The sequence below is a fragment of the Sus scrofa genome, chromosome 8, assembly GCF_000003025.6.
Source record: "Sus scrofa isolate TJ Tabasco breed Duroc chromosome 8, Sscrofa11.1, whole genome shotgun sequence".
Classification (NCBI taxonomy): Eukaryota; Metazoa; Chordata; class Mammalia; order Artiodactyla; family Suidae; genus Sus; species Sus scrofa.
This window is the reverse complement of record NC_010450.4, coordinates 83,657,315-83,675,769: the sequence shown is the minus strand read 5'-3', so window position 1 is coordinate 83,675,769 and position 18,455 is coordinate 83,657,315. Positions and strand designations below refer to the sequence as shown.

General features: G+C 37.7%; 1 protein-coding gene across 3 annotated transcripts in view; it reads left to right on the top strand.

The window, feature by feature from the left end:
- The window catches only part of HHIP (hedgehog interacting protein), a 94,634-nt gene that overhangs the window by 2,599 nt on the left and 73,580 nt on the right, over positions 1–18,455 (top strand). For all 3 annotated transcript variants that reach the window (XM_021100665.1, XM_021100664.1, XM_003129171.6), the window contains exons 2-4: positions 4,032–4,224; positions 10,063–10,219; positions 10,900–11,101. In XM_021100665.1, the coding sequence (XP_020956324.1) occupies positions 4,032–4,224; positions 10,063–10,219; positions 10,900–11,101 (552 nt within the window). The remainder of the gene's footprint in view (positions 1–4,031; positions 4,225–10,062; positions 10,220–10,899; positions 11,102–18,455) is intronic.

Here is an 18,455-nt window from a genome sequence, read left to right as displayed (position 1 = left end):
GCCATTAAGCTTCCCCATGTGCAATATGCACTATGAATACACCAACGATCTGCAGACCCCTGCATTACTGAACTCTTCCAGGAACATGAGGAATGAAAACTTTTTCTTAACTAATTATATTGGGGAGCTGGTGGGGGGGTAGCTGGGGGGCTGGGACTGAGGGGAGTTATAACCCTTAAGAGAAGTTATAGAAAAAGATTTTTTAAAGAAATCATTCTTTAGGAAGCATTCTGCCACGTTAGCTATCCACATTCCTTTCTGTTTTACGTGCTTCCAATCTCCAACAAACCCCTACTCATTTGGAAAATGTGTCTGAATTAAATTTGGTACACTAGACTTTGCTGGGTCCATTACAAGTGGTTTATAAACCAACAGTACTCAAATTGTTCAAATCAGGGATTTGATATAGTTATGCATATGCATTCTTAACCCATGTTAGTTCTCAAGTTTTAATAGTTTTTAAAACATGTTATGTTATAATAAACTTCAGTGTTTCCCTTTTTTCCCCTAAGCCTTCCTGGCTTATAATATATGTTAGGGTCTTATTTCCTAATGTGTGTACAGAAGAGATGATGGCTATTTGAAAGGGCCCTTTTTTGTTTACAAAAAGAATTTTTTTCCCAGTAAGATTCCTGCAACTTTTCAAGAAACTACAGGAGTAGCTTTTTCCTAAGGGAAGAAACCTCATAGACAGATAGCAGCAAACTACATAAGAATATTGATCATGCTTAGCTGTGCCATTAAGTCCCGTTTCCAGACTAACCATTTTCTTTAATGTAATGAACCATTGAATGTAATTGAGTTCAATTCTTTAGCCATGGTATTATTCTCTTGTATTTTCATCTCTTTGTATGTTTTAATAGTTTTGTGCACTGTAACGAGATGGTTAACTACCATTACAAATAAGCACTGCCCAAATTTAGGAAGTTATATTGTCTTAGCAATATTTTTGCAGCTCCTAAATACAAGATGCTTAAAGGATCTAATTCCCATTAACCAAATTGAATCTGCAACCAACTGAAATACCCCCAATTCTAAAACTTAACTTGTAGCCACAGAGGCATAGAAGCTCTCTCTACCTTGGGTGGTTTCACAGCCAAAGCTGTCAAGGAATGGGTGAAAAGTAATTGTTTTCAAGTGTGCTCTTTTACAATCATTTGTTTGCTCTGGCTCTTTCAGGGACAAAGGCTATTGTTGAACACATCCAACTAAACAAATAACTCATCCTGGGGTCCCTTTAACAGCTGCCTTAGTACAATGATCTATTTACATATTAGCCTAAAATTGAAACTGAACTCTTTAATGACATAATCCAGCACTATAGTCCAGAGACGCATGTCTTCTAACCAACAGCTGAACAACCTTGTAGGCATATGATTTTTAGAAGTAACTTTTTGTGTGCTGAGTGATCTTTAGGCGTCATCTTAATATACTGTCATGTGTTTTCTCCTTTTGTCCCCTCATCAAACCCATGTGGGGGCCTTTTTATCCCCTTTGTTTAGTTACTTGGTAAATAAAGAGAAATACAGAAGGTCTCTGTCATCCGTTTTACTATTTGTTGATAAGCTATCATTGTAGGCCACGCTTCACTATGTATTCCAGCATTTATCTTACCTTTCTTCTATGGATTTTGCTTTCATGGGGCTAAAGATTAAAGGATGACTTGCCAGATGTTATAAATTAGTCAGCCACAGCCACAATCATTACTAGGCATGCCGTAATAATGTTTCTAAGTTTTACATGATTTCCAAAGTATATTTAGTTTAAACCACTATAATTTGATGGTTTCACATATATGGCTTTTAAAAATCGAAACAGGAAATTAGCTGAAATTTCTTCTTAAGATTGATGACATTGTCAGACATAAAGTTAAGAACCTGTATAGACAGAGACACATAGGCAAAAAAAAAAAAAAAAAAAAGAAGAAGAAGAAGAAGAAAAATACCCTCCACACACCAGTACTCATCTGTCTAAAACAGCGTCGCAGCCTGGGCTGAGTCAGTTTAATTGACTTCAGTAAGACTATTGGTTCATTGAAACCAAAGCCAGAATGATGGCTCTATCTATCTTCAAATAGGTATTTACACTGCAGACCTCACACAGAGCAAAATGTTACCATCCTGCTGGGCTGGAACAGCATGCAACTTGACAAAGAATAATATTATACTTGATTTCAGATAATTTATTGAATCCTATTTCTGAAACTTTTGATGAGAGATCCTGTAGCCAGCACCACATTCCAAAAATTGTAAAAGACAAAATTCTTTAGGCACTAAAATCGAGTTCTTCCTGGATAGCAGCTGGGAGAGTATATGGGGATCATTGGGTTTCAGCTATAAAAAATGGAAGCATGCATATTTGCCATAAAACCAAAGGTAATTGCATTCCAGTTTTTCAGTCAGCAAAAAAGGTGGCTTCAGCACCCTGCAGTTGTTTTGTTCCTGGTGGACTGCCCTATGATAAACAAACAGGACAAACTTGAACAGTATTAATATTGAATAGATCTGGTGAGGTCTGCCAGAGTATGGACAATAAAAGACATTTAAAACATTCTTGGAATGCAAATTCTAAGTGTCTGGGGTGTGTTTCCTTTTAGAAAACTTTAACCATTTAAGCAATTGTCATTTAAATCAATTGATGAAAACCAAAATGCAAATGTAACTGTGCTTAATAATAACTTTTCTGAATATTGTAGTTACAACTCATCCTATGCATGTATATTTTTTTCCCCAAACAAGGTAGCTTCTATTGGACTTTTAATTACTGCGTGCTAAAATTTCAGCATGCCTTGAATTCAATGATTTTTTTGTTTTTAAGTTGCTTTCCTCTTTCAGATCCAAGTTTTGTGATCACCTAGAATATCTTCATTCCAAAAATAGAAGCCTTAGGATTTAATCAAATTAGAACCTCAACTTGCAAATGAAATACTTGCTTCAAGTAATGATCTAAAGTTTAGAATGTTAATTTCAGTTCATAGTTCTCAGGAAATAAATATAAACATAGTTATAGAAGCTGAGAAAACAAAATTCAGTCCCACGATGGTGTTTTTTTATTATGACAAATCAATGCTTGATTTAGATAGCACTACATTTTACATCTCAAATATTATGCTGATATTGTCTTCATTTATTAGAAGAGGTTCTAAAGTCAGTTTTTTGAAGTTAGTACTGGATACTGAGACCTGTTTTATCTACAAATTACTAACCTCAATAAATCAGTAACTCTCCAATTGGTCCTTTTGATATAACCAACATAATATTGTATAAACAAGAATAACTGTGCCTTTTTCCCTTAAAACTCACTAAACACTATCAGAGACACTTTTATTAAACTCTTGTGTTTATTTCTGCATATAACATACCTGCGGAGTTAGAAAATTTTTCTTAGCTAAGATATGATGAATAATAAAAATTGATCTTACACCTCTGTGACTCAACTTCAGCCATTACTTGTATAGAACATGAGAAGGAGATATTTCCCCAACTTTGGAAAACTTTCCCTATGTAATCTGTAGACCGAAAAGTCATTAAAATTAGAACAATGTCATTCAGGTATCATCTCTGAGAATGTCATTAGGAATTTCAGAAGTGAAGTAGATTTTCACCCGAGACACAAATAAGCCATGTCTTAAAAAGTTCTGCTTCACATACCTTTGGGTAAAGGTATTCAGTGCTTTAAAGTGAAATATCAGTCAGTATACACTTTGAGGCAGAGAAAAATAATGAAGGGTTAAAGAGTCTAAGTACAATTATCATTTAATTTTGACACCTGAAAGATGGATAAGCAGACTGATTCGTAAGAGTAAGAATAAGAAGCGCAGGCCTGCATTCCTACCCTTTGCTCTCCTGTCTCAACCCCAGAGGCTGCACGTGTATCCTCATAAAGGCATTTGGCATCGTGAATGGTGATTCTTCGCAGACAATTGCATGGGCGAGATGACACTTTTTCTCCTTGTGTGATTACTGGAAATCATAACCAAACCTCACTTCGTGCCACTAAAAAGAAGTTTGTTTCTGATTTATGGCTTTCAGATATTCTCTGTGACCAACAACACAGAATGCGGGAAGTTACTGGAGGAAATCAGATGTGCGCTCTGCTCTCCACACTCCCAGAGCCTTTTCCACTCACCTGAGAGAGAAGCCTTGGGAAGAGACCCAGTGCTTCCCCTGCTCTGCAAAGACTATTGCAAAGAATTCTTTTATACTTGCCGAGGCCATATTCCAGGTATTACCAAAAAAAAAAAAAAAAAAAAAAAAAAAAAAAAAAAAAAATTAAATCAGCTACTGCACAGTATTCTTCCAAGATCCCTGTTCCCAATTGCATGCTTAGGAGATGGTAGACTTTATCTCGACTTTCAAAATACCTATTTTTACCTCAAATGTGTAATCTTTTATTGCTGCCAAAAGGATTACTGTCATGTCAGCCTACGAACCGTACGTCGTTTTGTTGAAATAGTTGACATTTCTTGTTAAACCCATAACTTGGTTGGTCATCTTATGGTTGGTCGTCTTTACCTAAGCTGGATTATCGGTACAAATTTCTTGTTGGTGTCTTTACCCATCAGTGTCGATATCAAGACAGCCAGCTCCTCTTCTACGCAGCTGATGTGTAAGTGAAAATTGTCCATTGACTTTTAAGGTATTTCCTTAAATAAAATAGAATTTGAAATCCCCCCAAAAGTAACCCCTGACAAAGCACTCTAACATATAATAACTCAGTTGCTCCTCAAATACCCTGTGAGATAGATAGGAGAGATGGAGTTATTTCCATTTGACAGATGAGGCAAACTGAGCCTCAGGAGAAGTGAGATGCTTTAACCAGAGTTGCACAATGAGAAAGTGAGAAGCTAGACGAAGTTCAAGTTCTTATGCTTATAGAGTCCCAAAGATACATGGTCACTATCATATTTTGGACTCTAATAAACATACAGGTTCTTGGGTGTTGATTAATTTTACCATCAGAAGTTTATAAACCCTGGTGGTTGTTGCTTCAGTTGGAAGAATCAACACAGAGGTAGAAAAGAATTTAACGAGGCAGATTGTGTTAGTTAGACAGTCACACACAAACAAATTACTGAAGCCACCAGTTTATAAAACTCAATGGCACTGATGTGAAAAAGACAAGCTTTAAGAACTGTAGGATGCACTTGGGGAGTTTTTTTTCACTGCTATGCACATTTTACTTTTTTCTGTGACCCAGAAAAGTGTAGAGTTTTGTATTTTTTTTAATAGAACTCCCCTAATAGCCTAAGAAAACATTTTGACTCGGGTTGCTTGCTTCCTTTAGTGTACCATAACATATATCTAAATCCATTCAATGTGAAAATATTATTATTGTCTTTATAAACTACAGCCATGTTTCTAAGGCTTTCCTTAAACCAGCTGTTTCTTCCTCTTTATCACATTCCCCTGAAGCAAAGTAGAATAGGTCACGGTTGCCTAGATGGCCTGCCGAGAAGTGATAACAGATTAGGTCCCATGAAGGTTTGCTGCAAATTTCCAGACTGGAAGGTTTACCTTTACCACTAGACGTTGACAATGATATTGACACTCAGCATTTTTATCAACCTTTATCTATAAATACCACTAGTGGATAAATACCACTAGGCTGGGTTTGGGGACTCATCTGTGGGGGACTTCCTATGTTTGAAGTTATTTTAGCTTCCAAAACAAACAACAAAAAGCAATATCCCCTGAAAGAGAGAGCACAGCAAACAGCTCAGGAGCCAGAACTGCAAACTCCTTGCTCCCCAGATCAACATATGTGGTGACGAATGACAAATTTATTTTTCTACAAAGTTTGTATATATGTAAAACTGCTGAAGTGCATCAAGATGTCAAGTGCTTTTTGTGGCCACCCAGGCTGCCTTGAAAGATAACCAGATGAAAGCTCCACTCCAGTGGTGGATGGAGCAGCAAGGGTGCTTCTCAGGGCCAGGCCAGCAGGCTTTGGCAGCGAACAGCAGGGGCTGCCTCTGCATCCATCAAATGCTAATAATTGCTCTAAATACTTGTCCCCAAAGTGAGCTGGAATAACACACTCTTTGTGTTACTTCTGTTGATCAATTTGTTAGCCAGACTGATCCTTGGCATGTAGGTTACCATTTCTTAAAGTATGATGAATAAGATGATAATCCTCCCCTCAGCCCTGACCCCCAACACAGACGGCCCTTTAGGATTCTAGAACACTCATTTTCAGAAATTGCTCAAAAAGCAAATCTGTAATATTTTTACCTTCTGAAGTCTATTTAATGACATGATTTGCTTTTCTTCAAAGTTCAAAATTGTGAAAAACAGCTACTTTGTAATTCTTCACAAATTTTTATTTGTAATTCTCATTATTAGCCTCAGTTTTCTGCCAATCAAAAACACGAAGAGGAAGGGACTTTAAAGGTTGTAGTTCCTGCTGTGGGACAGTGGGTTAAGAATCCTGGCATCGCCATAGCTCTGATGTAGGTTGCAGCTACCTGTTCAGATTAGATCCCTGGCCCAGGAACTTCCATATGCCACGAGTTCAGCCAATAATAATAATAATAATAGTAATTCCAGTGACATCTTCATTTATCCCCCCATCTCAATACATAAAGAATTAAATACATAAACAACCTATCCCTTTGCTTCACCCTCATGGCTTTAAGAAAGTACCACTCACTTCGAGATACAAGTATATCTGAAAGATAACTACTTATTTTCACAAAAAGGAAAAAAAGAAGTTAAAAAGTTACTACAGTGAGGATAGAGTTTTATTCCTCATAATATTCTCCAGTTGTGAATTTACTCAGGGAGATACTCTTAACACTTCTAAAAATCCAAAATTATGTTTAAAAAAACCCACAAGGGCTCCCTTCTCATCACTCCAGGTCTCGTCTTCTTCCTGAATTACGATGAACAGAGGAGATACTTTGCTGTTCACTAAGCGAGGGCATAATACACTCTGGAAAGCATATGAAAGGACATCTCTGGGCCTTGCTTCTTCCTTCACACTCATTATCATAATGATTTGTATCATTCTTGGACCAGACTGTCATCTCTCAGCTGTAGGTTATGGTAGTGTGAAATGTCTGTACACAATTAGTTCAATTGGTTTAATCCTGTTGCTAAAGAGGCCAAGGTCAAGGATTTGATTCCATTGAGTTTCTCGAGTCCACAGCCACTCCTGACCCCAGTCAGATAGCTTACACATGTGTCTCATTAGTCCCCAAGACAGCAAGCCAGAGCGGCTCTGAAAACACCCAAATCCACCCCCTCTGCTAGAAAATGCTTTCTGGTGCGGACCTTAGGGCAGGGTGGGATTGTTTTTCATTTTTTCCTTGTCATGATGGACAGCATATATAATGAGGAAAAATAACTTTTCTCTAGCATACATATTCAGAGAAGAGCTAGAGCTTAGAAAATTGCACAGGGACTATTTATTTACATGTCAGCATTTTATAGGGTGCTTTGTGGCATGGTAGGACTGGGTTTATGGTCCAGGAGAAGAGTTACAGTTCCAAAACATTTGATAAATTATCAGGAGTTGTAAGAAAATTACAGCTGCTGGAAGCACCAGCGACTGCCACCGTTAGTGGATTTGGTTATGTGATGACGATCTAGGGTGAGCGAATCACGTTCAGTAAAACGCTGTCTTCAGTGGTTCCTTCCAAACAGAAGAGGACCCTTTGGTAAATTTTATCTTCTCTAACAATAAATGTTAGCCCCATGTCCTGAAATCAGATCCCTTTTGGCTCTTCAGAGAAAAATATATCTTATCACTCTCTGAAAAATTGAATCATTTAAGGTAAAGTACTAATCCTGAAAGTATTAGACATTTCAATGCAAATGTCATAATTGTCGGAAAAACGCCCACGTTTTTATGTAAAAGTGTTCTGCGTTGGCTTCCTTCTTCTCATTTGGATGATTCAGTTTGTCTAGATAGTATACAAAGCTTGGAGTAATTCATTGTTAACATATTGGTTCGGTGTGGTTTAATTTGCTAAGAGTACATAGTACTCTTGGAGTGACAGAGTTTATGAATCTACCCTCATTCATCTTCAGATGTTCCATTTGAAAATCATTTCCATTTCCTCAGGTTTGCCCTAGCTAAGAATTCCTTATAGAATGGAATTAGTCACCAGCATTGTTCATTCATTTCCTCTTAAGATAGTATATAGGTTTGCAGACTGTAATGCTGATAAACAGAATTTAAAAAAAAAAAATTCTTTGAAATTGCACTTTGAAGTTTTTCTGTGACCTCCCCCCCCACCCCACCCCCGCAAACATCACATTAAAACAAAACTTCTCCTTCACACATTCAGTTGTTAACATATCCATAGTAGGATGGTCTTCCTGCATGTGTAATATTGACATTGAGAACTGCCATATATATCCCCCCACAGGATCTGTCTAGCCCCAAACTGTGAAAAATGTGATTTAGTAACTTTCCTTCTTTTTACCTCGAACAGAATTATTTAACACTACTGGGCAGTTTTCATCTGATGCTTGGCCATTAAAGAATGGAGGAGAAAATTTACCTTTTGCAAAAAGTGAATTGCTGAAGATGAGTCAATGCTATCGCAGCCTTCATTCCTCTCCTTAATTCTAATCCCTGGATTTTTTTCAAAGATAACCTCCTTCCAGCTGCCTTGCCCCTCCCAGGGAGCACCCTTGCCAGCTGCCATGCCTCCTTGTTCTGCCCACCCCCAACACACACACACACACACACACAGACACACAGAGACACCTGCTGTTACTTGCCTGATTGCAAAAACAAGATGTTTCTCTATAGCTTAGTCAGATATTGGTCTTGAAGAGTCTGTCTCAGAAATTTAGGGGTGATACATTTCACCCAAACGTTAGGTCAAAATGTATATTAGTTTTTAACCATTTAGGACCCTTGGATTTCAAGATTAGAATTGAAGAACAATAAAAACAAATTTAAAAAAAAAAAAGAATTGAAGGCCTAGAACTAGCTCATAGAAAGTAAACTTTTTAGTATTTTTCATGTTCCATTGATAAGCCTCACTTGTTTGTCCCCAAATTCTTGTTCTTACAGACTTGCATCCATTATACTACTTTTAAACTTCAACTAAGTTACCAGGTGTCTTTATCACAAAACTGATTGGGAGTAAAATAATTTAATTTGTTAGGTAAAAATCAAAATGTCTTTCTTGATCATTATTTTTCTCCTTAGAAAGTGTTTAGTACTGTAGGGAAAAAGTGCTGAGTAGACATCAGATGATCTTGCCAGTGCAATATAAGGTGATTGAGGAGGCTTGAAAATAGTGTCAGTGCTTGTTATAAATTAATTAATCTTAATTAACAATTAATCTTATTATAGATTAATGCTGGGTTCGTATTAGGTCTATTTCTTCTGAGCCTTTTAAGATATCCAACACAATAGTATTTCACTTTTACTGCAATTCTTTACTCTTGGTTGAAAAAGAAATGGGAATTCCCACTGTGGTGCAATGGGATGGGTGGTGTCTCTGCAGCACCAGGACACAGGTTTGAGTCCTGGCCCAGGACAGTGGGTTAAAGGATCCAGTGTTGCTGCACCTGTGGCATAGACGGCCCGGGAACTCCATAAACTGTGGGGCAGCCAAAAAAGAAAATCAATGGAGGAGTTCCCGTCGTGGTGCAGTGGTTAACGAATCCGACTAGGAACCATGAGGTTGCGGGTTCGGTCCCTGCCCTTGCTCAGTGGGTTAACGATCCGGCGTTGCCGTGAGCTGTGGTGTAGGTTGCAGACGAGGCTCGAATCCCGCATTGCTGTGGCTCTGGCGTAGGCCGGTGGCTACAGCTCTGATTCAACCCCTAGCCTGGGAACCTCCATATGCGGCGGGAGCGGCCCAAGAAATAGCAACAACAACAACAACAAAAAAAAAAAAGACAAAAAAAAAAAAAGAAAATCAATGGAGATCATAAATCCCCAATGTTATTCTTTCCTTTTGTTTTTGTCTATAGATTTTTCTTAGAATCTACATATTTTTCCTAAAAATTCTTTCCCTGTCCTTTGTCCTTCAAGTGCAGTGTTTTTACCATGACCCTAAATATTTCTACTGAGTCTTTTTACATTTTTTTAAAGGTTTCCTTCAAACTACTGCTGATGAGTTTTGCTTTTATTATGCAAGAAAAGATGGTGGCTTGTGCTTTCCAGATTTTCCAAGAAAACAAGTCAGAGGACCAGCATCTAATTACTTGGACCAGATGGAAGAATACGACAAAGTGGAAGACATTAGCAGGTTCATAAAGCTAAATGTTCTTTAATCTTAAAAAAGAAAAAAGTAGCAAATCTTGAGGACTGGCTGTGCTCACATCCAACAGCTGTATCTTCCAGCTGTTTTTTTTTTTTTTTTCTTTTTGGTAGTTTGCTTCTCTAAAATCATATTCCCTTAAATGCTTTTAATGCTGAGACCATTAATCTTCTGTTATGAGCTTGGCTTCCCTATGATTCATAGGAATTTTATGAGAATAATTTTAAACCTGAATTGTATGGTTATTGTTAGCTTATGGCGCTGTGGAAACATTCAGCACCGTGATTATTAGCAAATCAGAGTTTTATAAATAGATCTTAGAGCTTTCTCTCTGTGTGCCTTTTCATAAGGTTTAATCATGGTGAGTAAAGCGAATTTGAATTATTGTCACTGAAAGATGAGATTGTGAGCTTGTGAAATTTTAAAATATGTATGTTATTTTGATTCTCTCCTTTACGTTCAGATTGAAGGCTTTTTGAGGGTTTTTGGTTTTTTTTCCCCCACTGAAAAGACTTTGAAAGGCCATATTGTGACGTGGGATTAGCAGCCCTTCATGATTATGGAAACCATTGATTCCTAGAGGAAATATATCTTGAAAAGGATGCTAAGGGCATCCCGTACCTCCTTCATCGCAAGCAAAGCTTACTGGTTTTCTTTAATTTGTTTAGAAAGCATAAGCACAACTGCTTCTGTATCCAGGAGGTTGTGAGTGGGCTGCGCCAGCCTGTCAGCGCCCTGCATAGTGGGGACGGCTCACACCGTCTCTTCATTCTGGAAAAAGAAGGTTACGTGAAGATACTTACCCCTGAAGGAGAAATTTTCAAGGAGCCTTATTTGGACATTCACAAACTTGTTCAAAGTGGAATAAAGGTTGGCTTTTTAAATTTTATTTATCTTTGCTCTGGCTATGTTAATTTTATTTTAGTGTTATCCTAACTAGAAGTATTTCTTTGTAATAAAAGAAAGAATATAGGAGAAAATAAGGAGAACAACATAAGGGAACAGTAATTATGGCAACTAAATCAGGACACTGACATTACATTTTGAATGTTATTCGGGAACTGTTGAGCAGTGCAATCAGATTGATATTTTGACATGGTTTCCATATGTAATTTACAGACTTAACTCTTGGTTTTATAAAGTATTTGTTTAAATATCGTTTAACAGGCATAATACTTAGAATTGTATAGCAGCATTTGCTAGCAGAACCAAAGAGGTCTTTTGATCATTTTGGCAATCGCAAATCATTCTTTTGCTGCATCTGTGTTTGAGTCTCTGTCATAAAAAATGCTCCTTATATTGTGATTTCCTTGTGCAATGTTTTTACAGGTAAGTCAGATATTTTATTTATAGTTGGCCACCTTTATAATATCTAAGCACATCTATTTGCCTTCTTTCCCACTTCTCCACTTTGAATTCTCACATTAAATAATCTAGTAGGTGTGTAAATAAAATTGTCAAAGTTTGTTTCACAAAAGGGTAACACAGTACTATATTAGCAGTATTAGCAGTACTAAGGTGTCCGCCAAACTAGCATTTGAAAATTAAGACTTAACAGCTCATGACTGTTTCAGAGTGAGACAAATTAACTGTATGATTTAGAAAGAAGTGGTTATCTTTTTCATTTCTAAACTGGAAACAAAATTAAAGGAGGATTTCTACTCATATAGGAATAAGCTCCTCTTTGCTTTGTTGAGCTCTATGCAAAGGTAAGAACATCAAGACCAGAAGAAACAAATCCAAAAAATATAAATATATTCCTGATATCTATCTATTCAGTACCTACCATGTGAAATAATTAGGATGACTCAATTAGAGTACAGAGAATGCCTATTGTTGGGACCACCCAGCCTCAAGGTCATGTTGTGACAGCATCACCAAGGCGTACTGTGAAGAGAAGTACCTTATGGTACTTGTGGTCCTGTAAGGAAAGGGGCTTTGGCACCAAGGCACAGATGGTGTGGAGAAGCCGTATAAAACAGGCGTTTTAGCTTTCTCCCAATAAAAATGTTCATTACAGTTCCCAGCAAATAATCAAAAGTCTTTTAAAATGAAGCATTAATGCTTTGCACATCAGAGTTCAATAAATACACTCTGAAATGGGTTCTGATAACTCACTGCCAGTGGTAGCTAATGAGCAAACAATAAAGATTCAGCAGCAAAGGCCATTACTCACTAGAAGGGTTTTTCTTACCATGAAAGTTAAGCATGTTATCTATAAAATAAAAAATTGGGGAAAATATTTTAAAAATCATCACCTATAATCCCACCAAACAGGAATACCACTATTAACATTTTTATATACTTTCTTCCAGTTTTCATATTAAAATTAAATGAATTTTTCATGACTACAAAAGTAACAGAAGTCCATATTCATAAATGTAAAAATAAAGATCATATTTTCTTGTAGCTTTTTTTCCTAAGAAGCTTTAAAATAAAATTGAAAAAAAAAAAATAAAATAAAATAAAATTGAAATCCAACCATATTTACATCTTTTTAGCCTTCTTTTTTCACCTAACAATATATCATGAGTGTGTTACCGGGCTTGGAAACTGTTCTCAAAAACTTAATTTTTGGAGTTCCCGTCGTGGCGCAGTGGTTAACGAATCCGACTAGGAACCATGAGGTTGCGGGTTCGGTCCCTGCCCTTGCTCAGTGGGTTGATGATCCGGCGTTGCCGTGAGCTGTGGTGTAGCTTGCAGATGCGGCTCGGATCCCGCTGTTGCTGTGGCTCTGGCATAGGCGGGCGGCTACAGCTCCAGTTGGACCCCTAGCCTGGGAACCTCCATATGCCGCGGGAGCGGCCCAAGAAACAGCAAAAAGACAAAAAAAAAAAAAAAAGAAAAAAGAAAAAACTTAATTTTTTATCTTTTTTGCACGTTCCACTTCCTTACTATGAAGTATTTAGGGTGACCCCAGTATTTTCTTATCATTGTAGATAATGTTATTTATCATTCTTGTATGTATTATGTAATCTGATCATGGATGATTATTTTGAAATTTACTGATAGAAGGAGCATTACTGAGTTGAAGGACCTATGCTGTGATACATGTTGCCTGTTTGCTCTAAAATATAATGTATCTTTAGGTATTTGAAAGAATAATACATAGTTTTCTGGTACTATTTTACTTAAGATGTTGGTGCTAAAAATATGTGTGTGATCAAATATAAGTGAAAGAAACAGACTCAGAATACTTGAAAATTTTGTTGTAAGAAGTGAAAACTTGATGTTCTTGTCTTTACTTCAATTTAACTGCCTAAAGAATGCCTTCCTTCTAATTAGAGTTACTTCAGCGTCCCTCTCTTTTCATTTACGCCCATTCATTGGGATATGAATGAAAGTTTGTCTTCTCTGATGTTGAGACATCTCATCATGCAATAAAATTGCACAAGCCAAGTTACGACAGTGCCGTGATTCTGCAGTATGTTGGTTCCACAGGCGTCTGGGAACGCTGCAGAACCCTATTTGGCCCTCTTTTCCTAGGAGAGCTGCAAGGCTCCTGTACCTAAAATAAACTTTAGAATCCATTCTTCTACATATTTCTATGTAGATATACATATTTCTACATGTCGATGACAAAATGTGGTGTCTTTTAAAGTTCATATTTTGGACTCCCTAGTATTTGCCAGTTAGTAGTATCAATAAAATAGGAATCTATTACATGCATATTTGAGTATATATTGTATAGCAAGTAATAATATCATATCCTTATCACCTTAAGTGGGTTATTCTACAACTGGTCTTTATCTCAGTCTCTAAGGAACTCCTGTCACAAGTCACAGATGGGAAGTGTTAGAAGTGGCTACTGTTGGTTTGATGAGGCAAATGCCAACACATTCATGAGCTGCTTACTCCAGTGATTTTTGTGGTCTGCCCCTCGGAAATGTGGAAGTAAAAAGCTTATCACAACTATTTCAGTGCAATTCTTCAGGCTTCTTGGTATGTGAATAGTTAGTGTGTTCATGGCAGTATTCTGTGTTTGTCAAGGATCATTTTGCATAAATAATGCAAGTAGGAATTTTCATAAATTATTATGCATATCACTTCTCTATTCTTACAGTTTTAAAAATCCTGAGAAGGAATCTAGTTATTTTAACAGACTAAAGGGTTGATCACAGTATTCAAATCACAAAATTAATCATGTATAATAAGCCCAAGCTTCGTATGTTTGAAATAACTGCAGAACAAACCACAGTGGTGATCCCCCCATGACAGTAATTAATGTCCAAGATGAGTATATTAAATCAGACATAAAGAAGAATTCTTGATTATAAGAGTTTCTGAAAGCCAGTGCTGGGTATAAGGGAATCTTGAATTTCTTTTCTGCTAATTATAAATTAAGAAATAACAATGATTTCTGTCACTTGGTAAAGGACTGACCTTTTTGTGGCAAGGAGCTGCGTTTGGTTGATCTCCTTAAATCTCTACCAGCCCTGATTCTTACACCACCAGAGAAGGACAAGTCATTCAGGGAATTTGGACAGCTCCTTCCTAATTGGGTCTTGACTGAAGCTAAAAATATGGTGTCTTGTCTTTAAACACTCTGATTATGCTGCCTATATTGTAGGAGATTTCAACACCCTGTGAGCATAGCGGTCTACATTTCATGGAGCAAAATTTATGTGCAAAAATGCAAAGCACCAGCTACAGAACCGACCATTTTTTTTGCTATAGGAGATAAATTGTAGAGTTGAATTAAGGGAATACATTCTATGCCATATGAATGTAAATTTCCATTTCATTGAGGAATAGGTGATTCCAATCACAACAGCTCAAATCCTTGAAAACTGAGCTTTTTGAAATTGCCAAGCGTGAGTCAGATATATGTTTTAAAACTAGCTAATGGTGTGCTAGATCTTTAGTGATAGTGCATGGGACAAGCTGACCCCTAATGCTGACCTTATCAAGAATGGTTCAAGTGTCCAACTGGTGATCAGACTAAAATCTTCATTTTGTGTGTGTGTGTGTGGTGTGCGAGTAGGGGGCATAGACCTTGTTTGTCGATGTTGTTTTATCCCAAAGAGGGAAATTCCATGATCCTGGTGATCCGAGATCTTTATAGTGAGCTTATCTCTGAATTCAGAGTCAGTCCTTCTGGCAAGTACAAGAACTAGTCTCATCTATGCGAAATGCTTGAGAATGGTCGGCCTGTGGTTCTCGAGAATGGCTGCACTGTTGAATTGTCTGGGAGCTTTAGACAATCCTATTTTCCAAATTAAATCAGAATATTTGGAGCTGGAACTCAAGCATCAGTTCATTTTTAAAGCATTTCCAGGTAATTTCAATGTGTAGCCAATTTGAGAACCACTGGTCTAGACTGAGCCTCACCCATGGGTCAGCTGAATTGGGAATGAGACCCATTTTCTCTGGCTGTGGCCACACCATATTACTAAAGTGACTACTGGTAGCAAATTGTTGGACACCAGCTGTCATTGTCCTCTACCTGTCATTTACTTGACCTCCACATATTACTTGTCCACTTTGAGTGAAAAGAAGAGTTAATTTAGGCAGCATGAAAGATTCTTGATACCAAAGTTTGAAAAATGATGTTTAAAAATCTCCACAGTTCATTCTAATGGGACATGGCTTTACCCATTTTTCCTCTTTTTGTTCCTTTTGGGAATCTGGTATTCAGTTGGTTGACAACATTGTTCTCATTCTTGTTCCTAAAATATGTAGTTTGCTATTATATCTGAAAACCCTTGTTAAAAAAATGACAGGGATACCGGAAGTTACTTAAGTGTCATCTCACCAGACGTCCCGACTGTCAAGAATCTAAAAGCCAGCCTTAGCTTTGCAGGTGTGCCTGCCACACTCAAGATGATCTTGAGTCTGTCACCTACAGGGTGACATCGTCCCCCCCATCCCCCCGAGAAACTGACACCCAGTTTTCCTGGGCGATCAGAGGACTCACATCCACGGCAGCCCTTTTGGCCTGCAGCGTGCAGCAGACAGAGCTAAAGACTTGTCTGTCACTGGGACAAGTGTGCCTAGACTCCTGTCCCTCTCTATCTGCTTGGATCCTCATTTCAAAAGATGCTTTTCAAGGCAGTCCTTCTACCAGGGGAGGAGAGGACGTAAGGCTGAAAGCTGCAGATTGTCCGGGTGAGTGAGCCCATTGACATGGGGCTCTTGAGAGACAGCATGGAGGAGGATGCAAGGTGCCCTGGGGCAGGAGCCCACGGGCAGCCTCTGATTTCACATGCTTGCAAATCACCCGCATAGTTATGAGCAGCGCAAGTTAGTGAAATCCAAGAGCTCATTGGCCCACTGGATTTGATGTCCTACTTTTCTGAAGCTTATCAGAGACCTTACCTTTCACATCTTCCTCTGTCTTTAACTGGTGATCTATAGTAGCCCATGAAATGTTTGTGTGCTTTTGTTCAAGTGAAGTGAGTCAGAGCATAAATGAGAAGCAATGTTCTTTTCAAAACTTGTATTGGAAATATAACACACACACAGACACACACACATATGATGATGCTTGGGTCTCATAGCAAATGCTTTCTCAGGAAAGTTGTTAGAACTCTGCTTTTAAGCATACTTTTTAGGTTGGGAGAAAGTGTGTGTTTGGTTGAAAGAAAGCAGCAAAATATATTTAACATATTTGGTAAATATTGCAATAGAAACATCACCATTCTGGAATGTTCTTTTTTTTTTTATGTTTGTGACCTATCAAATTATTGCATCAGAAGTTATTAAATCTCATCTGAAAGAGAATTGCTTTAGTGGTGGAAATAACCATTAGATACCTTCATTCTAAAAGTAGTAGACGAGATCGGGCTTGGGCTTATCAGACACAACCTTGAATAGATTTACAAGGAGATCCTGCTGAATAGCATTGAGAACTATGTCTAGATACTCATGTTGCAACAGAAGAAAGGGTGGGGGAAAAAATTGTAACTGCAATGTATACATCTAAGGATAACCTGACCCCCTTGCTGTACAGTGGGAAAATAAAAAAATAAAATAAAATAAAAGTAGTAGAAAGTTAATGAATGGTCTTCAAAAACTTTTAAATGCCTTCATTTTGGGGTAAAAATCTGATTCTGAACCATAAAAATGTAGATCCACATGTAAATTTTTTTACTGAATTTATTTTTTATATTAAGATAATAGTGATATATTAAACCCAACTATCTTTATTTTATTGAGTGTGGCTGACACTATATCAAACTGGCCTATACCTTGAAAAATGTTGTTTTCAGTTTTTGAATAAGTCTATCTCATTTTCAATCACTGTGAATGTCCACAGAGAGATCATTTTTCTGTGAAGCAAAAGGTCCCTTGGTCATGTGAAATAATCTAGTCTAATTTTCTCTTTAGTTAAATTAGTTGCATTTCCGGCACTCTTTTTTATTTTGGCATTTGCAATTCTAGTGATAAAACATTTTAATAAATAGAAATGGACATAGATGCCAGTATGAGCCAGTTTAATCCATAAGTTATTCTCCAGCATGCATGATGTTTTTTTCATGGAAGCAGAAATTGGAGTATGCAGGGTCCCTCCGGTTGAGTAGAGAAAGACCCGCCTTCTCCTGCATTTTTAGTCCCATAAGTCACAGCTGAGGTGAGGAAAGTCTTTTTATTTATCTAAGACTTGAAAGGCAAAGGAAATAGAGCCTGTAAATCTTAGAAGTCCTATGTAATCATTTAAAACTAATGAAAAACTAAGAAATCTTTACTCTAGGAAAGGTCGCTGCCATCTTTAAAGAGCATCTGTCTGGATACAGCAGCCACCACCTCACTGTAAATGACTAGAAAGAGAAGAGAGAAGGGCTGCTGATAATGTCCAGTGGCCGGGTTTTCCAGTGGCTCTATTATCTCATGAAAAGGAAATCACAAAGCTACCTCTCAATAGTAGAGGGAGTACAGCCCTCCCTTTGGGAGACCTTCAGTAGCTTTTCTTGCCCAGTGGTATAGATGGTCTTCAAGCCAGCCACGTTGTTAGCAAGGACGCTCTCGTGTTTCTTACTAATCCTGACAGCCATTTTTTAAAGCACTTACTTTGCTACCCTATTACCAGAGTACCTCTGTAATCCTCCCAGGAGCCCCGAGAGGCAGGCATGAATATCCCACTTCACAGACGAAGAGACTGAGGTCCAGAAGTTAAGGAAACTGCGCACGAGAACACCGCCAGCCAGTAGCAGAGCTGGATTTGCAAGGCAGTTGTCAGACCGCAGGGCTCTGCTGCTCTGTGCTTTTAAACAGCAGCGCCTCC